This window comes from Pygoscelis adeliae, unplaced genomic scaffold (genome assembly GCF_000699105.1).
Source record: "Pygoscelis adeliae isolate BGI_AS28 unplaced genomic scaffold, ASM69910v1 Scaffold108, whole genome shotgun sequence".
Taxonomy (NCBI): Eukaryota; Metazoa; Chordata; class Aves; order Sphenisciformes; family Spheniscidae; genus Pygoscelis; species Pygoscelis adeliae.
In genome coordinates, this window is record NW_008825498.1 from 1,505,111 (window position 1) to 1,529,973 (window position 24,863).

The 24,863-nt window shown below is 50.1% G+C and overlaps 1 protein-coding gene across 1 annotated transcript in view; it reads right to left on the minus strand.

The window, feature by feature from the left end:
• The window catches only part of ARHGAP26 (Rho GTPase activating protein 26), a 132,063-nt gene that overhangs the window by 77,167 nt on the left and 30,033 nt on the right, over positions 1-24,863 (minus strand). Inside the window, exons 11-13 of the mRNA XM_009331385.1 lie at positions 12,095-12,131; positions 4,174-4,239; positions 3,535-3,609 (exon numbers count right to left, since the gene is read on the minus strand). Of these exons, the coding sequence (XP_009329660.1) occupies positions 3,535-3,609; positions 4,174-4,239; positions 12,095-12,131 (178 nt within the window). The remainder of the gene's footprint in view (positions 1-3,534; positions 3,610-4,173; positions 4,240-12,094; positions 12,132-24,863) is intronic.

Genomic DNA, 24,863 nt, shown 5'->3' on the forward strand with positions numbered 1-24,863 from the left:
CCCCCGGGGGCGCCCCCCCCCGCCGGCCCCGGCTGCTGCACAGCCCATCCTGCACGGCCACTGCCCGAAGCCCTTTCTAAGGAACTTCTCCATCTACTTCCTAGGGATGGAGAAAGCCGCTGCCGTAAGACAGCTGGTTTCAATTCCTCACCAATTTCTCCACGGCCAGGGGAACCGCCTGGGGCACAACCTCATCGCCCAGCCGTAATTCTCACCCGTGCTTGGGTGGCTCAAGAGATTTCCAAAACAGCCATGGGGCACGTTTTATCCCAGCAGTGAGGAGCCATAGGGAGCCCCACTCACCGGCCCTTATGGCTCACGTTGGGAAGGAGCGAGAAGAGCAGATCAGACGCTGTAACGCTCCACTCATCTCAGTGCAGGGTTTCAGCAGCGGATCTGCCAGTACCACCACTGTCCTGTGCACACACACCTCCACAATAAACCCTTTCATGAAAAGTTTGTTTATTTGTTGGGTTTTGCCCTCATTTTGATGGCGCATGGTGATGGTGAAGGCTAGGGAAAGGCAGTGTGCTCTGCCATGGATGACCTGCCTCCCATGAGCCCCGGGAGGAGGGACCCCTCCCCGCTTCGCCCCGGTTTAGACAAAGACAAGCTGTTCTGCCTAAGCCCGAGACCTGCGCTGTCCCTGACCCGGCTGCTGCCCACGGGAAGGCTCTGCTCCGCGGTCAGCCGAGCACAGAGCCGATCTCCTGCAGAGACACCTCGTGCCAAAGGCCTTCCCGACAGCGTCACTGACACCAGCCACCGCGCAAGGAAACTTGATCTTTTTGCCATTTAAACTGTATGTGAATCAGTAACGCTGACCACATTCATTTCTAAATATAAGAGAAACCTGAAGTTGTAAGCACAACTTGGCTCTGCAGTTCACAAGGGTTGGATCCGAACATGAAGTTTGAGCGGAGCGGTGCCGCTACCGGCAGGAGGTCAGAGCCTCGAGGGACAGCCCAGAACAGAAGAGGATTTGACAACGGACACGTTTCCATTTGACACCGACTTCACAGACAGCCTGAACGCTGGGATTGTCGGAGATGATTTAGTCGCCTGCAACTCAGAGAAAGATACCAAGTCAGGGGTTCGTAAAGCGTCCCGGCGATCGACGGCACAGGAGATCCCCAAAGGGGGTGACGCTTCCAGCACCCACCAGGCCGGCCGAGCAGCAGCCCCCGGCACGCACTCACCTCTAATGGGGCTTCCAGCACCGACAACTAATGGAGACGTGCCGGGACAAAGAAAAACCACCAACGATATATCACTGCATTATGAGACATGAGGTCGACAGCTGAGTGGCTTCAGTCGTTGAGGAGATAATGGATGCTGGATGGTGTCCAAAACTTTGAATCCCTCCCAGCTCCGGAGAGCTCTTAAACCAAGCAAGTTTTGCCATCTGTCACAGCCCCGCCGCCTCGACCCAGAACTGACACAGCCCGAGACCGCCCTTGCAAGAAGAAAACAGGATCCGTTGCCCTGCTAGCTAGCGAGATGATGCACACCGGCACGAAAAGCATAAGCAGAGGACCTGGCATGTCAGACCTGCTGCACCGTGGGGCACCCAATCCCCAGTCTATTTTTATCGGTGGGCAGCAATACTCTTTAACCCATGCTCTAACGCAATAGTGCCAAATGTGTGTGCCATGAGACAGCTCTGGCTTATCTGCTGTACTTGGGTGGCTAGCAGGACATATTCACATGCCCCAGAACCTATGCCAAACTTCTACTAATAAAAGAGAAAGAGCCAGTCACCAGCTCTTGTGACTGCAGCGAGCTTTCCAAATGCCAGAGCAAAACTAGTGCAGAGAGGTCCCCTTGTGTCAGCCTCTGATTTAGAGCCTTACCCTTCTGTTTCCTAATTATGCCTAGATTATCAATTTTGCATAGGTTAACGCTGACAACTGTAACAGCCACCATGGGCTTTGCTCAGTGAACATCTTAATGGTGGGAAAAGAAGGGGGAATTGGAAGAGGAGAAGGAAAGATCTTGGAAGTGAAACACAACAGATTAAAACTTTTTGCAAGGAGAAATACACAGAGAAAGGAGCACTGGCATTTTGTGAAGGAAGTCACGTTGCAAAGGAATGACAATAAGCGAATGGAAAGAGGAAGACCACCACAAATGTCACTCATTTCCCCCAAGTAGTAGCAAACACATTCATAAGGGCGCTAACAAATTATTAAGCATTTGTTTCCCCATTATTACACCTATTTCATACATGGTTTTGCCAAGCCTGAGAAGCATTAGATGAGACTGGCAGAGGGCAGCTGCTGCTGCTCCAACCCAAGTGTGTTTTCTCAAAATGGTTCTTCAAATGTGTGTCTCATGCATGTCCAGACGGACAGACTCCCGCAGAGCCGTAGCTGTGGGACGGAAATGCCGCCTGCTAGTTCAGGGGATGAAATGGTTTGGTCACACACAGCCATAGCCAACCTCAGCACCAGCCTGGACCACAGACAAGGGCACAGGGAGCAGGGGTGGTTCTGCTGGAGGGGCCAAGGCCTGGGAAAGTAGCGAAAAGACCACAGAGGGGAATGGCTCGCACTTCTTTTTGGGTCAAGTATAACCCCTGGGCTATAGTTAACACAGAAGCTGGGCTGGGAGTCAAGCTACAGATTCTCCAATGCAGCCCAACAAGCGTGACCCAACGTAGGGCTTTGCACGGCTATGGGGTGATGGAAACCCAACACCACCGACAAGGAACCGCTCCAGGAAAAGTCAGCCATAGTGGTCCCAGACCTGCACCAGGAACAACTACCAGCTCCCTGACAATCGCAAGACCTGTTTGCTCCTGCACGTTTCGGTGCTCAGATCAAGCCCATGGGTATGCCAGTTCAGAGCACAAAGGCACCTGTAGCAAACACCACAGCCTCTCTCTTGCCACCATATCTTCTCAGAGGTGGGGAAAGGTTTCTGAGGGCTGCTGGGCAGCTGCAGGATGGCTGCACACCAGGGCCAGTGCTCAAAGGAGCCCCACAATGTCAACACCAAGCTCTGCCGTGGCGTGACCCGACACCTTCTCTCCTCCCGAGCACCCAGAACCGCAGGACCCTATGCCTCAGGCATGAGTGAAACGCATGCTTGAAAGGTCTGGGCAAGACCGTGTTAAAACAGGCACAAGAAAGTCCAAGGGGAAAGTAAGAAGAGCCACAGGCAGCATGCAACACACAAGAGAAAATAATTAAAAAGTATTCTGGGAACGTGGCAGGTATGAGATTAAAAACCAAAGCTTTCAGCTATTTCTTTGAAGATTTTAGTTTGCATTTGGAAGGCTGCCAAAATTTGTAACGCATGTGAGCAGGACACCAGTGACTGCACCAGAAGACCTTTTAAAGCAATGCCCTACATGAGTCCTACCTTAGCAACCTGCTAGTGGTGCCCCGGGACCTCCCGGCCTCTAACAGCATGTGGCCCTAAGAGCACATTCACCACGATTAGGTACCCCGACAAGAGCCTCCGTTCTTGGCTGGCAAGACTTCAAAGCAGCACAATCTACTTGCCTTTAACAAAATACAAGATACTTACCCATTAATATACTCAACAGCTTTTGAACTCTAGAGTTTACTCCAACGATTCGGTAGAGCCCTTGCTCATTGATCCCTAGGAAAAATAAAGAGCTTATTAGGAGAACGTCAAGAGAGCTACTAACATTTCTTTCATTTCTTTGGCTTCTCTAATAGCAAAAATAATTAAACCCTCCCACCAACTACACACAAAATTATAGAAGAGGGTAAAATTTGGTTTTGATGTCATCCAGATGCCAACAAGATAGCCCATCTGTATATAAATATTCTTTGCAAGAGATTTAGGGGAAGGATTGAAATGCAGATCTATTTGTTGTCCCACATGAGAGGAAATGCTTTGCAGTGATACCGCACGAAGGGATGCTCAAATGAAGTCCCCAGCTTCGGTCCCTTCCCCCATTTTGCACGACCAGTGCATTATCTCCTAACTCTGCCCCTGACGTTTGCTGAACCCCTGCTAACCCCAGCCACAGGGCAAACGCATGTCTCAGCCTGAGCATATTACAGGGTTTATCTGATGTGGGTCTCCGAGAGTTAATGCATCATTTTTGTTGATGAAAAGAGCAGGTAAGCAATTGCTATGCTGCAAGCAGCTGCAAGGCTGCCCCCCAAAACAAGACCATCTGGTGAACTGCTCTACCTCTTGTTTCAACAGCATGTATGCATTTCTTGATAATGCTGAAGCCGATGTTATCCAACTGGGCAGCTGAAAGGGAAGAGAAGAGAGAAGTGATAAACACCTAGCAGAGGGATGGCTTCACGCTGATCACAATGCTCATCCCGCAGTCGTTGCTGACATTCACAGCAATACTGTACCACTGCTCAAACAAGGGGGGGAGAAAGGAGAAGGAGATAAATTAGCTGTTCACGGAGGAAAGGCGTAAGTACAGTAGCTTGTGCCAGGTGTAACCCAGGCGAGCGCAGAACACTAATCTGTCATTTCAGCCTCCGCATCCCTCTGAACCAGCACCTCCCACGCCTGCCAAGCAGCAGAGCCGCGGGCTCTGTCAGAGATTTACGTCTGCAGTTGGTCAAAATATTAATTTAGGATGAAGGTGAGATAACCTGAAGAGACCTTTTTCTTTTTCCCTTGGTAAAAAAGGGAATCATATATGACACAACAAATCCTTGAAAACGGCACACGAGGCAGCTCGCTTGATGAGTCCCAGGTAATTCCTATAAATCCTTTCAGCTCTCCACCCAGCTAACCAAGCCATCTATGTGCTGGAGAGACACCTTCATCTCAAGACCGTCTCCGTCACCCCATACTGGGGACCGCCTGCGTATCTGGGGTACGGGACTGACCTCCCAGGCTTTGCCTGGGGCAGGGGCCTTTGGTGCCTTGGATTTCTTCTTGGGGCTTTTGAGGCGGTTTTGTGCAGATGCAGGTTTTTTCAAGGACAAACCATATGACAGGTTAGAGCATTAAAAAGTGACGGTAAAGGAGAACTGGGAGATAAATGAGTGGAAGAGAGAAGCAGGAGGTAACTGTGAACAGCAATATCTTTCTGTGAAGGAAAATGGAGTAAAGAAATCCAAAGAAAGCATGGAGGTAAAAACATAACAGAAAGAGGAGGGAGCTGATGGCATGTGGTGGTGGAAGAGCAATAGGGACTGGGAGATGGGAACAAATTTTGGGTCAAACCTCTGTCCAAAGCGTCTCCTGTGCCCAGCGGGAGGGGACCTGTCCCTGGGGAGCCAGCAAGCGCCAGCCCTGGACCCCCACCGATGCTTGCACCCTGCCTGCACCACACTTGAGGCAGACACTCCTGCCCCCCCGGCAATGCAAAGCCCGGCTAAACAATATTGTCTCATGAACACTATACATTACATCCCATTTACCCTCACTCTACGCAGATGTGCACAGTTCAAGAACAGCCCCTTCTTTTATTAGCACTAATGAAATATTTAGTTGGTGCAAATTAGGATGTCCTGAAGGCAGCTGACTCTGCCTGAGAGTAAGTTCTAAAACATTCCAGTTAATGGAATGTAAAGCTCAATTAACTCACGCCGTTGCAGGTTTTCACATTTAATTTCAAGGAATTACTAATATGCGGATCCAAATACCTGCTGGAAGAATTCATCCCTTAGTCAGCTTTCCACCGCTGCGTGGAAAACACTGCCTGCAGACAGCTATTTGTTAAGGAAAATTACTTCCTCCCTATATAAAGGTTTGGGAAACCTTTCATATGGCAGAAGCCCCACAGAGAAGGGTGTGCAAAGTCACCCCGGGCTCCAGGGCTGGGATGAGCATCCCGGGCAGAGGCTGGGGGAGGCAGGGCACGCAGCCCGCCCCCCTCCCTCATGCCGCCTCGAGCCAAACCTCTGCTGCCGGCCTTTCGCCCCGGCTGGCCCTCGAGCTGGCGGGGATGCACCTGCCCCCAATGCCATCCCACCTCCCACAGCAGTGCGGACCCAGCAGACGGGAGGAGCATCAGCAGGGACTGGGGTAGAGCCACCGACCCACTCTGCTCCCCGGCTGCCACGCGGAAGGTGCGGGATTTTCCCGGCAGTGCCTGACAGAGGATCATACAGCACGGCTGCATACAGCATGGCTGCGCGGTTTAAGATGTTGAACTCCAGAAGGTAGAAAAGGTGTAGCGTTAGCTTAAAAGCAGATTTTTAAAACTGCATTTTATCAAGAGCACAGCAGGAAGGGATCAGCGCCCAGGGCTGGCAGTGTCCTCACAGCAAGGCACGTGCAATTTTATTCCTTTGCATTTCCCCTGTTCACATCGCTTACTTAAACACGGATTCACTGCTGGTGCACAATAAGCTGCCAGCTCACTGGCTGCCTATGGCTTGCATGGTGCAGCCCCTTACTAATCACTTGTTTTGAGTTCTCTGCTGGTGGTGTCTCTTGTGTGATGAATGGCACAAGAACCTGAAACAGTGAAACAGTAAAACAGCTCTATTATATTTTTCTGGGCAAGCATACTGAAGTGCTGAGCCAACATAAGCACACAAGTTGCAGGATGCCTGTGCCATAGGATGTGCGAATATCCAGAAGCTCCAGGGCCCTTTGCTAGGCACCTGGAGGGCTCTCCAGCACTGCTTCCAACCACTCTCCAAGCACGGATGCAGCATAAAATCAACGTGCCATCAATCAGTGGGGCAAAGCCTACCATACCGCCAATCACTGATAAACACAAGCACAAGGGTACCTGAGAAGCAAGAAACCACGGTGTAGAAACCCTTTCATACAGACAAACCCGGTTCAGCTGGCCCTATTAGCCTTGGCTTAGTACTGGCCCTAACCCTGATCTTTTGGTACCCCTGCACGGTGTTGTCCAGCCAACACTGATCACCATTTCAGGCTCTCTGCCACGCGGTTTAAGTGCCAACCCGTTCCATAAACCAGCAGTTTTCCCTCAGTCCCCTGCATGTTTGAACTTGAACAGATGACACCTACAGACGCGTGCCCTCCCCTGCAAAGCCCACCACTCCACCGCTGAGCAAGAAGTTGGGACCCCACCTTTCCGCAGCACTCAGCAATAGCAGAGCTAAGAAACAGAAGCAGTCCTTCTGGGTGGAAGTGGCCAAGCATAATCCTCTCAAGTAGATGAATAAGCTCTTCCACTCGTTGCTGAGCTCTGGATCAGGAAAGGTCGGGGATTTATTTGCAGTAGTTATATCCAGAAATAATATCTGATTAAATATCCAAAGTGCCTTTATTCATCCTTAAATTTAACTTTTAATGAGCATTGTAAAAGCTTGATTTCCCCTCTCACAGAAGCAGCTTCTCTTTATCTCACTCATTTACCCAATGATTCAGTTCAGCAACAGCACAGATCAAAGTCAGATTTGTATCTATTGCTGTCCCGGTCTTTACACTTGCTCCATTCACCCCAGCAGCAAAGTGATTCACAGGCCTGAGCTTTGGTTCAGCCGCTTAGACCCCACTTAGCTTCAATTTGATAGCAGCTGCAGGTCAGGAAGCAGGGAGAAAGGAAGGGGCAACCGATGGCCTTTCAGGGCTGGAGAGCGCAACGCTGTATGAGCGTGCCCATAGGAAATGCAGGGTCTGCGGTCCCAGCAGCTTCGGCCAAACCGAGTCTGGCCAGTTACAGCCCCATCCTCGTCCCTGCTCTCCTCCAAGCCTTGACAGTAGGACTAGTGCAATGACATGGTTCAGCAAGATTAAGAAAAAAAAGAAGGAAAAAAAGCGCTCCATCAAAACCCCACGAAACCCAAGTCTTCAGCCGCTGACCTCAGTGAGAGCTGCTGCTGCAGCAAGGCAGAGGCAGGAGACGGGACCCACAGCCCACGCTCAGATGGACCTAAATCGCTGTGGAGCTGCCTCCTGCCATCAGCCGGGGTCAGGAAACGAGAGAGGGAAGGCAGCAGGGAAGAGCAAACTCTTGGGGCTGCCACAGAAAAGCATGGCCAACATGCTCCTCCGCTCTTCACAACAGGCATCCCTAATCCCCATCCTATATGTTTAAAATGGCCTCTCAGTCATAAGAGGGAGTGGATTTACAGACTCTTTTATTATCTTAGGCAGTATTTTCCTTTGTTCATGCATTCAAACGTGTTGCAGGGGCAAAGCCTACAGCCCTGCCTCCTGCTATTCCCCCTCCCTTGAGCCTCTCATTCCCCAGGGGAAAGATGTGAAACACAGCCCCAGGTCAAGATACATGTCCCAGGCTCTTCATACAAGGGCAGCATTTCAATGCACAACTGAGATGCAGTGATACACTGTTATCAAGCAGAGAAATATTTTATATCAGCAAAGATGATACACATCGCTTGTATTACAACTGTTGCACACACACACACTCTTATCTGACCTTCGTATAGCATCGTGCAACTGAGCTGGTCTCATCCTGTTCTATGTTTGCCTAGCAGATTATTTCTATTTAATCCATTAATTCCTTTACACTGATATGGCATATCAGAGCATCGGTAAAGGGGCAAGAAGACTGAATCAGCTCTGTTCAGCCTCAGACAACCTTGCTGACTCTAGCTGTGTGCGTGTCGGTCACGGCAATGCAAGGTCAAAGCAAGCTTTTCCGCATACCCCACCACACGTTTCTGTGCCGTGTAACGAAGTGCCACGATGATTATTCTTATGAACTCTTTCAAAGACTTTATGGAATTAAGAGCCACAGAGAAAGGGAGAAACCAAGAAGCAGAGACCAGAGAGAAATGAGGTTTCAAGCCTTACTTCAAGTCTCAAACTACCAGTGAGCTGCTAAGATTGGGAAATGAAGATTGCTGGGGAGGGCTAGGCACCAGCAGACGGGGCAGTCAAGGGACTCAAGGTCTGTGAAGAGCTTATGAAAACAAAGACAGCTTTTGATGGGGTCCTGAACTAATAGGGAACCAACTGGATATGGAAAAAGGAGAGGGAAATGGTGGGGAGAGGAAAGGAAAGGAGGAGTTCTGTGTTTCTCCATGCAATAAGCACAAATGGCCTGGAGGATTTGTTTCCACAGAGCAGGGCAAGTCCTCCTGGTTTACGAACTAGTGCATCTAAATTCATCTGGCTCTAGCAGTTCACTGACACCCGCTCACCCCACCGCTCAGCACTGCTTCCTCTCAGCTCCCAAAGAAGATTAAGATAAATCACCCTGTAGGCCGATGGCCATCTGGCCACACAGCAGGATGTAAAACCCAAAAGCTCTGTAAAATTAGTTAGTGGCCAAAAAGCAGACCTCACTATAGCACTGCGAGTTTCTCTCAGACTAACCTAAGTATGGGCAGGAAGCAGAGGTATATAGGTTTTCAGGGTCAGGAATTGCATCCGGACTCCACTCAATCACTGCACTCAATTTGAGTCCTTATAGGAAGCTCTTGTATCAAGGGCTGCGTGGCAAAAAGCCAGCCTCCGAATCAATTTTAAGTGTAGCTGGTGAAGCAAGCAGTTCACTACAGACATGGTTTTAATGAGGGCTAAAGCAGAGTCAGATGTCTGAACATACCAGCGGCAGCCCCAGTCAGAGGCGTATGTGAAAATAATTGCCACCAGGCGGTTCAGGAGCGCTGCTACGTAAGCAGCCTTCAGCCGAGGGTCCCAACGCACTCCCCAAAGCAGGGGGAGCAGAAAAGGAGGATTGTTCTCGTTTTTAAGACGGCCCATCAAAATAGAAGAAGTACTATAAGATAAAAAACTTTGCCAAAGCCTCCTCGATTGATTAAACCCCAACTTCGTACTCGTCTGGTGAAGACGCGCAGGGAAAAACTTGGCATTTGGTGTCTTCGTCAAAGTCTCGCTACACTTTGCCAAAAGCTGAGCTGCTTCAGAGAGGCATGACCGAAGCGTGGGCTGCAGTCACCACCAGCACTACAAACAAACAACTTTCCAGAGCGGCACAGGCAGCCCAGTGCCGGGCTGGGAACCGACACGGGAGGCAAATGTGGGAGCTGCCGCCAGCCTGGGGACAAACCGGCTTTCTCCTCAAAGCCACCAGCCTCCAGCACACCCCATGTGGGCATCCAGCTAGGGATCTGTCTAGCGGCTGGCAAAGCAACGCACCCACATGCCGTGGCCAAAGAGCAGCAGGGGTCAGCAGAACCGCTCAGCCCGTTCTGGGCAGCGGGCACGTGGGCAGCGCATCCTGCCGGGCTGCGCCACGGAGCCACAGCCCACCCGTCAGCTCAGCGCCCGACGGAGCGAGACATTCCCCTCCAACACATACACCCGTCTCAGATTAAGCCTATGAAAATAAGCTATTTATATGCCAGCAGCGGCCACAGCAGGCAGGTCCGTGCTGCCTGCGGCCCCATGCTGCCTGCAGGCCAGCCTGGTCCTGCCCACACCCCTGGTAACGCGGGCCCTCGATGAGGCTGTGCACAACTAACCACGGGCAGAAGCCCGGGCTGAGGGGGCAGAAACAGCCTGGCAGTGAAGAGCCCGGGGGGAGCACCGTCACCCAGACAGCCCTTACCCAAGGAAACCCTAAAGAGGCATTTAGGAGCCCCAGCTTGGGATCTGTTGCAAGCTTGGCCGCTGAAGACCAGGATTAGACAATACAAATAACCCTGGGAAAGTCATGGGCACACTTGACTCGAGCCCTTACCATCTCTAAAAGAGCTGCCATTACTTTGCAGGATGACTCCAGCGTAAGTCACAGCCCCAGGAGGATTTCTGGCTGACAGCACGTAAGATGGGAAGGTCACGGTTTGACAAGTGCTTCTTTCAGAAGCGGTAATTACTTCACCAATTGCTTCACCAATCCTTCCTCCCATCCCCATCCCTAATGTTTTCCCTGCTTTTGCATCACCCCTCAACAAAGTTAAGAAAATGGTTACTTTAACACATTTCTTGAGCCAAATCACCACGTACTGTCCTGGCAGAGACAGAGGTTGTGTGCAGGGAACACAGAGCAGTGACAGTTCATGGCCAGGCTAGGACAGAGTTGAGCAAGTCCTGTTGTCTGTGCCTCAAAAAACTCATTTTGCCCCTCTGTAAAATTGAGAAAAGGTGGAGCTGTTCTACACAGACTTCATATCCAGCTGGGGCATTAGCCATACTGTCCTTCACGAGTGTGAGGCACAGCATTTAACTCTGCAAGGATCATCTGAATTGCATAAAGCCAAGAGGAATACATACGGGATGAGATGGATGTGCAGATGACAACATGGAGGACCAACAGGGAAGGGAGAAGCCACATCAGAGAAAGCAGAGAGGAGGAAGAGACTGTTTTGTGCAAGGGCTGAAAATGGGTGTGAGGAACACTATCTGCAAATTATACCTATTATTATGAGAAATATGCTCCTACTCAAGATGAAAATGCCCTGTCTGAGGCAGCATAAAAATGAACTATTTACTAACCATCAACCGGGGCTGGGCTCCCGTGCGACCGATGACTGGGGGAAGGAGGGAAGGGATCAGAGTTTTGAGTATTGCAATTATGGCAATTCAAACCTACTGGGAAATGGCTCAATTAAGGGTTTTGAAACACAGGACATTAGAGCCAGGACCAGGTGCAACTGCTCCTCAAGGAAGAAAACCAAGTGCTTTCTTGACTCAAGTCTTTGATTGCCCGAACTACAATAAAAACAGCTTTTTTTTTCAGGGGCTCTTGTTGACAATCCTGATTAGGCGGGACCTCCCTACTCTTTATATTTTTGCTCTAGTTCCCCTTTGGAAAAGGAATGTTCATCCTCCACATTCTGGTTCAGAAAGGAGAGCTGGTTGGTCCAAGATGCCACCTGCACTCGTTGGCTCTGATAAGCAAAAGGAGCCGGTCCCAAGGCACGCCAGCACCCCCTGCACCGCTGCTGCGGCCGGGGGACACCAGGGTGCGGGGCAGGCAGGAGGGGATGCACCCCAAAGTGCCAAGGGAACGGCTTGGCACCGCCCTCCACGGCCCCAAGCCCCACCACCAAGTTTCTGCACCAGTTCCCTGCTGGGCACCAGAGCCGGCTCTTTCCTGGGGCCACCCTGCAGTCCCCACGCCAAGCCCCATCACCCCGGACCCCTGGCCCAGGGGAGCACAGCACATCCCGGTGTCCCCACCGCTGGCAGCTCAGCCTCTCCTGCTGACCCGCCAAAGTCTGCACACCACACAGCACAGCCACCATCTCAGGGGTCTGGCTTGAAAAGAAATACTTACTGCCTTCGCTTTGGTTGTCCTTGTTCGAGTTGTAGACCTGGAAAACACAAGAAGAAAGTCTTATGAAGACCCTGGCTCCACCTGGTAAGGGACGGCTGACACGTCTGGTGTCACCCCGACTGGGGACGGCTGTCAGGAGGACCCGCCTCGACCTCCCCCAGCAGCGTGGTCCCCAAAGACCACCACAGCCTTCTACATTCAAAACATCAGGTTGCCACAGCTTTGGAGTTGTATTAAAATAACAACTAGGACAGTTCTTAAAACAAGAGAATGCAAATGGGATGGACTAGGTAAAAACAGAAACTAAAGGGGCTTTTAAACAAAACAAAGGTGGGCATTCCTCTCCTCTATGCTCTTCTCAAAGACGCACATAAAGGACATAAACTTAGAGCAAAGCAGACAATTCCCTTTACATCTTACGGGCATGACAGTAACATCTGGTAGGTGCAACTCAGGCAAGGAGTAGGAAGCCACCCTCGCTCACAAGTACTTACAGCCTGAATGAACGAGTCAGGCAAAGAGTAGAGTAAGAGAGGAAAAGAAATGTCAATAATTTAGAGAGGACCTGAAACGCAGAAGGATGAGGCAATGCACCCAGCACTGCCCGCGACAGAGCCACCCTCTGAGCCAACGCTGTGGCTTCATCCCAAGACTCTCCTGTCTTCGACTACCAGTGCTCTTCCCCCTGTCCCAATCGCTCCTACAGCTTGGCTACTTTAGATTAAAGTAAAGTAATGTTTCAGTGGATACAATAAAAAGGGGAAAAACAATGGCAGAAGGTTTTAATCACAGTTTGAGGATGATTTAAAAGCATAGCATAATGAAAACTGCGGCTGTAAGAAGATCAGCCTTCAGACAGGTTGTATTTCTCTAGCTCAACAGAGTAAAATGTTTTAAAATAATCCTTCGTCAACCCAGAGCCCCAACAGAAACACACACACATCAGCGCTCCATCAGCATCACAAGCTGGAGCCGAGCACGGCAGCATCCATTCAAACAGGAAAAAAGGCCTGTGTAGGCTGTTAAACGGAGCCGGCGGCGTGCACACCCTTCCTCTGCTGGGAACAAAGCTGGGAGCCCCCTTCCACCGGGACCGAAGCACGGGGAACTGATTTAATCACATGCTCCCTCCAGAAATAGCAAGCAAGGAAGGAAAGTGTCCAAAGGCGATGTTGATAGCAACACACAAGGCAGCAACAGCCGACACATCTGAGGAGAGCAGGGAGGAGGAGAGGCTCTGATCTGCAATCAGGCAGGCAAGCGTTTCTCGACCTCTCCCACCACAGGCTCCCAATAAATGATATTAACACCGAGGACAGAAATTCAGAAGCTGCCCTTGGGTGCGAGGGTCTGTGTGCTTCCAGCAGAGTCCCTGCTGTCGGGACTTCCCCCAAAAGCTCCAGCAGAAGCACGAGGCCGAAAGCGGACAGTATAATGTCCTCAAAGGATCGGTGCCAGCGGCAGCTAGGCACACACACTGCTGACCACAGCTAACCTCGCCACCACGCTCACCCTGGGTGCCCTAACACCAGCCCAATATCCCCGTTGCCCATACCAAAAAAAACCCACAAAAAGGCTGTGTGTCACATAGCACATCACCGTTAGGCCACTTAAACAGATGCCTTCCTTGGAGGTCATCAAAACACAGGCTATTCCTGTGCTCTCCTCCCTGTCGGCCACGGTGCCAGCCTTGTGGAGAGCCACCGAAGCTGCAGCTCCACGAACACCTCTGCGGTGGCAAAGCAGACGCGAGCAGCTCTCGCCCTGCACACCGGCTGCACGTGCCAGTCGGGGCGGTGAGCTGCCCGAGGGAACTTAGTCAGCGTTAAAGAATGAACTGAACTTGTTCGTTTGTCTCCTGCAGGTTTATCTTTTAACGGAGGGAGAGCTGTCCCTCGACGCCATCCACCGCAAGGCCACAGCCAGCTGTGCTGGCACCAGCCGGAGGGCGGCAGGACGGCTTGCATCAGCTCCGCCACCCAGGACACATTCAGGGAAGCACAAATCTAACAGTGTAACTCAAAACTGGGGGTTTGGGCAGAGTGTGACCCCTCAACACGAATTCCTGCTCTTCCTGGAATATTTCCCAAGGAGCACCTTCCCTCTCCCCCTCCCAGGGCACCTAGCTATGCAACACAAGACAAAGTAGAGATTTTTGTTTGCAGGAGAAAATCTATCATCCCACATCTGGGAACTGAGGGATGATTCAGCAGCAGAAACAGCTGTAGTCAGCACGTGAGTTTTCCTCCAGGAACAATGTTTATATCAAGAAAATAAAGTAAGTGAAAAGAGGGAAGGAAACCAACAGCGGGCTCCTCCACCAGTGGTGCTGCCTAGCAGCCCTGGCCATGAAGTCAACTTTCCCTAAAGAAGTTTTTCTCTCCAACGTCAGTACCAGCATTGAAGACTCGCTGAAGGGACCAGGGAGACAGCTTGAGGTAACTCTTATTCAAAGGCTTGCAGATGCATGGCCCTTCCTTGGGATCCCACGCAGACTTCAAGCCCTGCACTCTGCCCTGGCTCACCCCAGGCATATAGGTTAACACTATATACAATAAAAGGGTGACTCGGCTCTTACAGCCTTGCTTTCCAGTTACAGCCAGGTTACTACCCAAGAGATCCACCCAGTCAGCACCCTGCTTGGCCTGGGGTGCTGTCCCAGCCTGGCCACTGCCCTTGCTGAGCGCACACCAGCTCCTGTGCTTGGGACACCAAAATATTTTCCAATTCTTCTGGGTCAACCCAGCTTTCAGCCACTTGCTCTGGCACCTGACAAGCTTCCTGGCACAGATTCGCTATCTGCTGTCCTTCTCCCAGTGGTTTCCTCTGCTGCCCAGGCCTAAAGGACTAGTCATGCAGCTCAAGTTATGGTGCACAGCACATCAGCTACGGGGAAAAATGTGTCTGCCTGCATATTTGCTCTTCCAGTTTGGTTACATGAAACAATAGAGAGGTTGTTAATCATCAGAGACTGTTCTTTAAAAAAAGGGAAAAGGACAGACAAGGAAACACAATATGCTTATGCCATTAATTGCAAAGTATGCACACAGTGAAAAGGAAATTTCACGCAGAGGTCAACTATGCAACCATAAAACAAGGAGATACTGTCATCCTACATCCATCTTATTAAGGACAAACCTTTTATCCATTGTCAGTGTGTTAATCCATTAACACCACTCTATAACATCAAGGTTTTAACCAAGCCCCAATTCTGTAATATCGTTTCCTTTTCCAAGAAAAACATCACTTTTAAAAAGAAATCCTTTTCCTGTACTGCCTCAAGCCTTTTGAAGAGAGGTTTTTTAGGATAAGAGAAAGTTCCCAAGTTTGAAGAAAGGCCTGCTGTGTAAGAGGTCCAAGAGCGAAGCTGCTCCAGCACCCTAAGGGCGAGCATTTGCCCTGCTGTCAAAAACATGCCCTCAGTGCAGCCAGACTGGGCTGGCCCAGCCCGCAGAGACCCCTCGGGGTCTTGGCACGGCAAAGGTCATTCCTGCCCAGCTTGGCTTTACGGATATTAATATTCCTCTCTTCCCAAAGTAGCCTTGAAAATATGCAGGGCTTAAAGCAAAAGGAAGCATTTTAAGACTAAGCTTCACATGCAAGTCAGTTGACAGACCAACCTTCTTCCTTGTGAAAGGGTGCTGAATTTTAAAGAGGTTCTTACTATTCATTATACCCAAGTCTCCATTGATTACTGACAAAAATAAAGTTACAGATTGTTCAGACAGGAGCATGTTTCCCCTGCACCATCCTCCTGTAACTCCACCACACTGTTACACTGTCAATTCATCTTTACAGCACTGCAGAAAATTATAAATCCAACCACTTCTGCCAAGGGATGGAGGCAGTGGAGGCCCTACGCTCCCTGGCACTCCCCATGCACAGCGTGCTCTCGGAGCTGCCTGGTTCTGGTGAACAAGCTCTGCAACCCAGTCCAGAACAGAAGAGCTCAGCACATAGAAAACCTCAGCACGGCTGGGGGGACCTCCAGTAGCCCCCACAGCTACTGGGTTGCTCCATCCCTGGATCTGTGTTCAGACAACGAAGATCCTCGAAGCTCTGTACAGAGCTGCTCTTCCAGCAGAAGCTATGAAGCCACCCCTGTTGTCCCAGGTCCGCTCGGCAGCCCGAGCCCACCGCTGCCCACGGTCCTTGGGCAGAAGCACCGGTCTGCAGCTGCAGCCAGCATGGTGACCACAGCTGCTTCTCCTTCACCAGGTTTGAATCCAGCACAAGCAATCGTCCCACCGCTGCCTGCCAACCATGCAAAGCCTTCGCCTGCAAACATCTCCCCCAGGTTCAGGGCTGCCCACCCGCGCCAGCTGCACAGCAGCACGTCTGCTCTGCCAGGGCAGAGGACCAAAGGGACAGTGAGCGTGCAGAGGGGGAAACACCTCACTTGGTTGTGTAAAGGACTAAAAATAATTCCCCATAGGATTTGTATGGCAAAGGACAAAACAGTCATTAAATAGTTGCGAGATCTCCACAGCAATGCCCTCTACCCTACCCCAGGCTCGCTGCTTGCAGCACACAGACGGGCATCATCGGGGGCACAGGCTGCACAGCGGCTCAGGACGCGGGGGACTGGCGTGCCCGGGGCAGATGCACAGCGCCAAGACCTGCAGCTGCGGCCAGGTCTGTCCCGGGAGAAGTGTTGGGAGAGGTGGGCGCCAGGCTGGGAGCACACGGCCTTCAAAGACCTCTTCCAAACAACTGCCAAGTGCTGGATTTGAAGGGAGAGGCAGGTATGTCTTTCTCCCCCTCCCAAAATGTTCTCTCTCGCATGTCTGTACACAATTCCCGCGCAAAGGTTTGCTGCAGGCTGCCTCACCACAGCCGCATGGGTGAGCGCCGGGTGCCGGCTCGGCGTGGGGTGCAGCGCCGAGACATGGGGCTCTGACGCTTGTGCCAGCGTTACGTGCGAAGGGACAGTGTGGTTACACCTCGCAGGGTAACAACATTTAGCAGACAGCCCGTAAGAGGCTGAGAACAGGCAGTTCTGCAGACACACACATCGCCCAGGATAGAGCCAGATGATAAAATACCATAAAATAAGTGTATTTGTATATGCACACACACCATTTTCCTGTTGTTAACACACTCTGGAGAAAACAGACCTAAACCCAGAAAGCTTCTCATGAAGTAAAAAGCTTCTTTCACTTTTCAGTATTAGTCACTAACAAAGGGTAGGAAATTTGAGAGAAGAAAGCGTTTGCTGAGAGGTAAAGGGCTCATGTCCCAAGTACCACCTGTGGGAACAGGTTCAGTTATAAAACTCACAAAACTGGGGCTAGTGACTAACTTGGAGACAAATCCCTACCCTGCAGCACTGCAATCTTTTTAACATCACGCTCTCACTAATTATTCCCCTTTGATTGTATCTTCAGAGCCAAAATATCTTTACTAGAAATTTCAGAAGTGATGTTAACAGTAAAAAAATATATATTAACCTAATACAAAATTTGCAGACCTTGATGCCTTCAACTCAGTTTTCTAAATTCATACTGCAGATGGTCAAATATCCTGAACAAAACCGGATCGTACCTTTTTTAGTGGAAGCTACTGCTGCTTAATTTCTGCAGAATCACTGCTATTTGGAGGCTTAAACAAGGCTTTTATGACCTATTATTGAAAAATTCTGAGATTTATCTGTAATTAATCCGGAAGCATATATTTTATAAAAGCACAACAGAAATTGCAATTTATGATTATTTTGAAATTTTCCTGCAAAGTTAAAATCCCCCCCAGAACACTTGCACCATGCTTAATTATCGACTCAGTATTTTAGACAATTTCTCAAAGAACAAGTTAATTCTTCCTGGTGAAATATTTCACCAAATATACACTACGTTTTGCAGAGGAAACAGTTTTATACAGACCATTAAGAGGCCTGCGATGTTCCGGGGTGTGCTAGCTAGAACAGACAGCCCAGGAAACAACGCCAAGCCGCTCGTCCCCTCGCTGCCGGTGGGACGAGCCGGAGGGTAACTCGCTTTACATCCTACCCGCAGCCACAGCTGATTGCTTTCTCCTCGATTCACGTCTCCAACATCACGTGGACCAAACTATGGGTAGAAGAAGTAATGCGGACCGCTGTACCCACCCACCCCAGTCCCCCCCTCAAACTTCAAATCAAAGTAGTCATTACTACATATAAATACCTACGTTGGAGCTGCGGGTAATAAAAACATAAGCTGTGGATTTTCATAATCAAAAATCCTCCAAGAGCCACCATCTATAACCTAAAATACTTCTACAGACACCATGCATGGCCTGATGCCATCTTCTGCTCGCACACAGGTAAACCAAGAAGAATCCAATCCATCGGTTTTCCAACCTGATCCTAAATGAACTGCACACGTAAGCATGCAAAGAGCAAACAGGTATGTGGGTTGTTTGGGATGAAACTGGATTGTAGGAAAAGAAAAGGAAAAGGAAGTAGCTGGGGGTTTGGAAGAGGAACTAAGAAAATAAGATGTTGAGTAATTTTATGTTTATTTCCTCATTTCAGGCTTCACACTGGCTGGCCATGACATTTATTAACCTCCACAATAAATAAACTGTGCTTCCATACGGCATTTGCATGTATGTGCACATCCTTTATATGAATACACTACATTTCATATACAAAGCAGTTTTTAATTTAAAATTCAAAGTGGCCCAACCTAAGCTGTACCCCTTGGAGGTTGCACGGTGTTCAGCACAGTTCCCAAAAATCTGTCAGGTTCCAAGATGGGCACAAAATTCTGCCCAAATCTAGAAGAAAGAATTGCCTAGCTTCTCAGAGGTGGGAGGTGGCAGTGATTTATAGAAAGCCTTAACCAACAGGGCCAGCAGTCCTGTTTTGCAGTCACAGACAGAGGGATCTCCATTTGAGAAGGAACCCACCCATTTCAATCACCTAGTTCATGCCCTGGCATGGAAGATTCCACCTTACGCGCCTTTTACTAGTGCTGGGACCTACCCTTCAACCCAGACTTTCCATTTAGACTAAAACTACCATCAAAATGGGCCAGTCCTGCCAGATTTCCTTGGTCTCCCTGGAGGAGCGCAGTGTTTGTAAAGCCCTGAGCAATAGGAGGAAATGCTGCAGTGTTATGCAATTTCCTTGTGATTCATATTCAGAAATCCTCAAAACAACCATGAACGAGTTTTTCAACTTTCAGCTCAGAAGATGCACAAGCCAAAAGAGTATAAATAGAAATCATTATATTCCCTCAGAACTGGTAGTCCAACTGGCTTGCCAGCCACCCAGGGACAGGTTGTGAAGACATGGGCAGGAGGAGCACAGATATTTTACATGGGTGTTTTGCAACCTTTTAATAAAGGAAAAGGGAAAATGGGGTGAAAAACAGCATGCAGACTGGAGTCCAGCCACTCAGATCGACTCAGATGGTGCTAGGCGGGTGGTGTCTGCAGCACCCTGAAGCTGCAAAGCAGCTGCTGCATGAGGGCTCGCTCAGCCCAGCAGCGGGAACCGCATGCTGGGACTCTTACACGTCCCTTTTCCTACCCGTTCAATTGCCCTACATGAGAGGGACAACAGAAGATCCACTTGGACCAAGTCTTTCCTCTTAATGTCTTTCTCACTTGGACACCAACGATGCACCTGATCACTTCCCCACAGCCCGGACCCTAAAGTCCTCGTCCCCTTCAGAGCACAACAGAAACTGAAACACATCAAGATCAGTCCTGGAGAATTTGTTTCCAATCCTACGCAAGGAGTTGGAAGCCTGAGAAGCAGCAACCATTAAGGAAAAGGTTTATGAAAATTATCCTGCAATGCCTGGGCAAAAATCCTTTCAGGATAACGTTGCACAGTGCTCAGGTGCTCTTAGGAGAAGGCCAGAGAAGACTAACTCTTGCATTCACTTACAGCTTTGGCAGCACACAAAAATCCCCTCTGATGAACTGTAGTGAAGGCACTGTAAATGACAACAAACAGGTTTTACAGGGACATCTTGGGTAACTCTCAGTGATTTCAAGAGAGCAAAACTTCAGTGAATTATTGAGCACATTCAGTTTAAAAGATAATAAGGCATTGTTTTGTTTCTACTGTTTTTAACGCCAAATATTCCATTATTTCCACAGCAATTCAAGAGAAAAAGAAAGTGAAAAAATAGCATTTTCAAGCCTAATTTTAGCATATATAGGTGGCAAGTTTTCTCTGACTGTGAAGACTATACGGAGCTACCTCCTCACTTCCTCAAACTGCTGTTGGGTGCAAGCACTTTCAAGGACTTCTGAGAAAGGCCAATCTGTGGATTATCCGTTTCTTCTGGCCAGGCATGTTGGCGCTCACTTTTCTTTTCATGTGGCTATTACTGCATTGCTGTCTTTTCCATGTTATTGCCAAAACTGGCCTTCATGAAGACAGGCAGCCTACAGTTCTCCGTACCTCCCCTCGTTCGGTCACACAGACCATGAGCACCTTTCCCTTGGGAGTGATGTCGGAGAAGCTGGCTCCTCTGCTTTGCTTTCCCACGCCATAGGAGGAAAGAGGGGAGAAGGCGATGCCCGGTAGACGGATGGCAGCTTGCCCCCGAGAGCCCCAGAAGTTGCTCTGAAAAAATGGCACTCCCCAGGCGAGTGTTTCCCTTGCCAGGAACACTTTGTGCATCGTTTTGCTGCTCTTGCTGTCACAGTGATGCTCCTGACATGCCGTTTCACTTGCCCTCGTACGAGCAGGCAGGTACACCGGCAGGTACCAGAGCCGCAAAGCATGCCGAATGCCCCGCGTCCTCGTGCCTGCGTGTCCACGGGAGGTCGTGGTGCCCCTGCTCAGCCCCACAGGCAGCAGCATGACACTGTGGTTTCGCAGCTGGCTTCGGTTTATCTAACACCATCCTGCAGCTGAAGGGAACCATCTCGCCCTCCACACGCTCACAGCCATGCTCTCCCACTGCTGCTAGCAAAGACAGCGGTAGCACTTACACAGCTGCGCAGGGAGTCTCATCCAGCTGAAAATTAACCCAGCAAGCCAGTTATTAGTATTATTATTACTTGACAGTCTGCAGCCAGACCAGGTTCACAGCTTGGGCACACAAACATTTGGTCCAGCACCAGAGAAACAGAGAATGAACAGTGAAGGATGGAGAGGCGGATAGGCTCCCCACTTCCCATAGCTGCCCAGACTTGGATTGAACTGTGTATGGAAGCACAGTTCTGGCCCTCGGAGACAGAGAGCACCTCTCCAACCCTGCTGTCGTACCCAAAACCTGCCTACCGATGCTCCGATTGTACATGATTAGGTGCAACACCACGACACCCCTGAAAGGCAGGGACTATTTGCTTGGCTGCAAGTTCCCACTGCGCTACTCAGCCCCATCTCCGCAGAGAGCCATCTCCCGGGGTGTGCACAGGAAGGGCCAGAGCCTCCGGGCACCTGGGGCTCCCTTCATGAGATGGGGTGGGCATGCCTGGGGAGGGGAGGACACCGTATACCCTGCCCCCTGCAGCAACAGGGAAGGGCGAAAGAGGAAGGAAGGAAGGAAAGAAAGAAAAAGAAAAAAGCAAGATCGGCACAGGTCCATATCACGCCAGGCAGGATCCTCTGCACCTGACACCCAAGCAAGCTTGGCACACCATTGCAGAGCTGCTATGTTGGGACACAGTCCAGTAGCAGGATGCCAGCAAAGTACAGAGCAGGAAGGCTCATGTACAAAAAAGCGTATTTCCTTGTTAAAAGCAGGACACCTGGCAATCTTGATGAAATCAGCCCTTGTTTCTGGCTCTGCCTTATCAACCCTGTTCTATTTTTGTCCGAGAGCCAGGTTTTCATACTACAAGCAGGATTTTCAGAGCTAGACTACACTGTGTTGTGGCTAGAAATAACCTTCCTTGCTCTCTGAGCCAGAACGATATAGATAGGAGTAAGATCTTTCCCAGCCCACATCCCTGCAAACCTCCCTGCAGGGGGAGGGGAGGAAAAAATATGCCTTGCTTCCCAAGTGAGACTTGGCAGGGCAGCAGAAACCTGCTGTGAAATGCTGGTTTATGTCATTCAAACAAGGGCTGTTCATTTGGAAGAGGGTGGCCCAGGGTCCCTGGCAGCTCCTTCCTCCCTCCCTCCCTCCCTCCCTCCTTCCTCCCTTTTCCTCCCTCCCTCCCAACCTACTGTTCAGCACTGAACTAATGCATTGCAGTCAGAGCGACCCCCCCACCTCGCTTCCCTCCTTCTCTCTCCCCCTCCTTCCTTCCAACATAAATTTCAGCTCAGAACTTACACCAATGCCTGAGCCTGATTAAAAGAAAGAAGAAAAAAAAAAAATCTATCAAAAGTGAAGCATCTGGGGGCTTGAATCCTCTACACGGGTCTTGCTCTTCTGTCTCTCCAAGCTGAACTAAGTGACGGTTCTAATTAAAAACAAGCCCACGTTTTATTACAAGTGCAGGCATTCCCAAGAGCCTCCGAAGCCGAAGCCGACCAGGCTACCCGCCAGCCATCTGGACTGCTTAGCTCAGCGCGGTTATATAACCCACCGTCTTTGTCACCCAAGGAAAAAACTACCTGGGTCAACCTGGGGAAAAAAATTACCTGGGTCAAACTATCAACCTACCATGTCTAAATGTGAACAGGAAATCAAGCAGCAGACAGTTTGGGGGGAAAAATAAGGGGGTGGGCGGAAGCAACGGGGAAAAAAGCATGTTAGATATACAGCGTCTCTAGAATAATGTAACTAAAGGTCAACTGGTTTAAAAAAATACATTTTTGGAATAACTAAAGCGCTTAAAGTTTCACAAAGCAGCATTTTTAAGCAAGTCCAGCAGAGCAGATTTGTTCAGATCACTTAAGTGACTGATTAAAAGTGAAAACTTCTACTAGTCTAACAGCTTCCCGTAAGTTTTCTAGGATGCTTGAGCAACAACTTGCACATCCCCCTCTGCCAGCTATCTGCGCTGGAGTCCGGCCAGCTTCTCGCTCTCCCTCTCTCCCACAAGCACACACGCCCTTCCTCCTTTCAACATCTACTGACGAACAAGGAGTCTGAACACATCAAAACCAACCTAATTTTAAATGACAGTGTCATCTTTATTTTTAAAATAACTGTAACACAGACACGCCTCACATTCCTCCTCTGTGAAAAGAGGTTTTACACTGCCCAGTTGTTCTGAACAATGGCTGGTGGTTTAATGCCAAGACTGTAACATCTTTGAGGTGAGACCACTTTTAATCCTCGGTTTGCACAGCTGCTCGTGGGGGACACCACGTTGGCCGCGGGGACACCCAGGCTCTGGGAAAGTCAGCAGAAAGGGGACCACGATCCCACCCTCACCGACCCTGCCCTCCGCACCCAGGGAGACCTCTGTGAGCCCCAGGAGGCTGCAGAGGTGGCTTCCTGGAGCAGTCCTGGGATGCAGCGCAGGGCTCACAGTGCCCCTTCGCCTCCCTGGTGCTGGGAGCCAGCCCGATGGAGACTTAAATGGTCTCAGTGCCCCTCTCCAAAACTGCAGGACATTTACCCCTTTCCAGACACGATCTGAAATTCCACAACGCTAATAACCTCCCTGGGAAACTACTCACCCCCAGCATGTACACAGCACCGTGAGCAGGCACAGCACTCGTGAGGAGCGTTTCTACCACATGGCAGCCGACAAACACTGGTGGAGAGACAGCGTGGGGCACGTCCACCCTGCACGCTGCTGCAGCCTGAGCCCAGCGCAGAAGCTGCCCTTCTCGGCAGTGCTGTGCCTGCAGCCTGCCTCCTCCTGCCAGAGCCCAGCCCAGCTCCCCGGCTCCGCACAGGCACAGTGCTGCAGGGGGTCTGCCAGGATTGGCAAACCGAGGGTGGCACGGGAGAGAGACCAGAAGTACAGAAATAAGATGATTAAAATGTTTGGATTTTCGAAGGGCAGACTTTCTTCTGATGCTGCAGCTAGGAGAAGGAAAAAGCCTGGGTCAGGGACCGTGGTGGGACTGTAGCAGGACAGTAAATCACTGCTTAAAATGAAATGCAAGGACCAGTAAAGGAGGAAACAAAGAAAGAGGCTAGTTTTGCAACTGACTGTACAATGAACCACTTTAATTTTTAATTTAGAGTAGAGAAAATACTCTAACAGTCTATTCAAATTGGCAGAGAAGTTTGTTCTACCAACATGGAGCTATTCCCTGAATTTCTACGTGTTCTGTGAATTGTCTACTCAAATAATTCTAAGTAGAGGTGATATAAGCGCAGAGAGAAAAGGAAAGCGAACATATTCTCTTTGGTCTTTCATTCCAATGGAGTGCATTGTGCCTCCCCACAGAGGCTGCCAGCACAGCTGGACAGATGCAGCCGGAGGGTGGACAGCCAGGTTCACACCGAAGCAGTGTAACAAAATCACTTGATGCAACCACTCTGCAACCTTTTCTTAAGCTGTTTCGCCTGTCTGGGTCCAGACTTACAGACAAGTTACCACATGTCAGCTGATCTATCCTGTTCGCGCACACACTGCACTCGTCGCCAGCGTGCTGCAATTCAAGTTCGATTAACAATCTTTCCCCAGGGACTCTGCAAACTCAAATCACCTCTCAACACCACGCTCACCTCCTGGCCTGAACCAAAGTAAAAGAAAAACACGTGCTGCAGCAGAATTGGTGGGTGTCCCACATAAAAGATGTGTTGTACGACGTCCTGTGGATCTGTGACCAGACCTACACTCAAATCCCCAGCCCTCACTCCTCTGCGAGTTTGCCTCAGTGGGTATCAGCAGCAAGATAATACGAGAGGAGACGGGCAGCTGCCAACGCTTCCCCAGCAGAATGAACAGCTTCTCCCAAAGGGAGAGT